At 33.4% G+C, this 2,612-nt stretch overlaps 1 protein-coding gene across 1 annotated transcript in view; it reads left to right on the plus strand.

Annotated features, from left to right (window-relative positions):
* Positions 1 to 52: 52 nt before the first annotated feature.
* The window catches only part of LOC136796047 (secreted effector protein PipB2-like), a gene marked incomplete at its 5' end in the record, with an annotated part of 6,736 nt that continues 4,176 nt past the window's right edge, over positions 53 to 2,612 (plus strand). Inside the window, one exon of the mRNA XM_067048553.1 lies at positions 53 to 754. Coding sequence (XP_066904654.1) covers positions 53 to 754 — 702 coding nt within the window. The remainder of the gene's footprint in view (positions 755 to 2,612) is intronic.

Here is a 2,612-nt window from a genome sequence, read left to right on the forward strand (position 1 = left end):
CCTCTTTTTGGAGCTTCTTTAGCAGTTCATGCTCTTTTTGGAGCTTCTTTAGCTGTCCATGCTCTTTCTGGAGCTTCTTTAGTTGTCCATGCTCTTTCTGGAGCTTCTTTAGGTGTCCATGCTCTTTCTGGAACTTCTTTAGCTGTCCATGCTCTTTTTGGAGCTTCTTTAGCAGTTCATCCTCTTTTTGGAGCTTCTTTAGCAGTTCATGCTCTTTCTGGAGCTTCTTTAGTTGTCCATGCTCTTTCTGGAGCTTCTTTAGCAGTTCAACCTCTTTTTGGAGCTTCTTTAGCAGTTCATCCTCTTTTTGGAGCTTCTTTAGCAGTTCATCCTCTTTTTGGAGCTTCTTTAGCAGTTCATCCTCTTTTTGGAGCTTCTTTAGCAGTTCATGCTCTTGTTGGAGCTTCTTTAGCTCTCCATGCTCTTTTTGGAGCTTCTTTAGTTGTCCATGCTCTTTCTGGAGCTTCTTTAGGTGTCCATGCTCTTTCTGGAGCATCTTTATCTGTCCATGCTCTTTTTGGAGCTTCTTTAGTTGTCCATGTTCTTTCTGGAGCTTCTTTAGCTGTCCATGCTCTTTTTGGAGCTTCTTTAGTTATCCATGCTCTTTCTGGAGCTTTTTTAGTTGTCCATGCTCTTTCTGGAGCTTATTTAGTTGTCCATGCTCTTTCTGGAGCTTCTTTAGTTGTACATGCTCTTTTTGGAGCTTCTTTAGTTATCCACGCTCTTTTTATTAAACAGAAATTATTGAATCTAAGTAGTAATCGACAAACTTCAAATATCTATCAAACATTTTTTATTTCAGTAATAGTATGAACAAGAACAGCTTCCAATTCCTCAATGAATTACAATCCAACAGAAACTTGTAATTCCGCATTTTTGAATTTTTCATCTATTTAAGTGTTATTTTTCGTTTTTTTAAATTTATTATGTGAGAGGATAAGAAAGCTAAGGGCTTTATTAACAGTTTTTTTTGTTGTTTTTTGGAAATACTAGTTTCTTTCTGTCTACCCTTGTTTTTACCAAATTTCATCTCCATTATTGACAAACTGAGGCGTAAAGTTGGTTCAAGCAATACTGAAGCATAAAGTTGGTTAGCTAAGGCAGTTAACGAAAATTCTCACTTGTAGACCTCCGTATTTTGCCCACCCATATCATATGCCTAATAATTTAGTTCTAAAAGATAAAATATTTATATTATTTGAAGGAATAAATAAGAGGCCTTACATTTAGATTTATTAATGAAACAAGATTAACTCTCTCTGGAAATAATTGTAAACTCCCGAGGGCTCGTCTGAGGCGCCTATGAAATCTCACCTTTACATTTGAGTTCTAGAAGGACAATGAGTTAGTTTAAACAAGCACACATAATAAAAATAAATAAACAAATATAAAATTTTATAAAGGAAATGTTTAACCAATGAAATAAAAATTAATCAAAATAATATGCTATAAATGAAAAAAAAACTGATGAAAAAGATAAATAAAAATTTTCATATTTTCCTCTTTAATTAAAGATTCGAACAAAATAAAAATATGAAGAATTATTATAAAACTTTGAAATCATTTATCCTGCAACTCATGTTTCAAACAGTTTACGTTGAAATACCTAAATGACAAGATATAAAAAAGAGATTCCACAGTTTTTATAGTTAGTTATATATATTTCTGTTATTAAGACATAACATAAGTATTTCCATATTTTTGTTAAATTTTAGTGTTATTGACAGTGTTATAATTAGCGACAAGGAATATTTATGAGCGGCCCTGGTTGTACTACCTGCCCCTCGGAGCCAGCTCTAATTGCAGGGCGAGGTAGGGCCTTCCCTTAGGGTCGGCTCAGGTCTTCGGCCCTAAGTTGCTAGAGAAGTCTCTTTCAAGAAATATTGGCTTTTAAGTGACACTTCTTCATAAATGAAAGCTATGATTGTATGAAAATGACCGAAATGAATAAAACACAAATGTTATTATGTAATTATATTTTCCTTCTCTAGTTAACTTGCCCCTGATCTAATGGTCCATCCAGACCCAGGCCAAAATATTCATGTATTGTGTTTCAATTATTTTGAGGTTTGAGGATTCAACACTCACTTAGCTCACCGCTTAGATCGTTCTAGCCATCACTCATCCACTCATCATGATATCTTTCCACAATTCTCGTTCCGAAATTCTAAAATTCAAAGCGATATTTGAGGAGCATTATATATATATATTCACTTCTCAAAAGTAAAGTAAACCTTTTTTGACAAATTAAAATTCTACAACTAAAACTTATTCATTAAATTTAAAAATTGTGATTTCCCCTACCTAATAATCGTGGCCAATGGATATTTTCGGTAAAAATTAAACATGGGATTCTCTGATATTAGTTTCTTAATAATAATTTTCTAAAAGTGGATATAATAATGATCGGTAGGAAACTAGAAAACTATTATATGACAGATGTAATAAGACATTGCCTTGCTCATTTGATCAGATTGGTCTAATACATATATATCGTACCTTTAGAACTTACGAAGAAATGATTTAACTGACATCCCTGTGCAACGGAAATTAGCTATAGGTGAAACTAATAGCTAAATTTGTGATAGGTTCACCATAGGTACACCATAGGT

Source organism: Halyomorpha halys, unplaced genomic scaffold, assembly GCF_000696795.3.
Source record: "Halyomorpha halys isolate HHAL.00 unplaced genomic scaffold, Hhal_1.1 Scaffold652.1, whole genome shotgun sequence".
Lineage (NCBI taxonomy): Eukaryota > Metazoa > Arthropoda > Insecta > Hemiptera > Pentatomidae > Halyomorpha > Halyomorpha halys.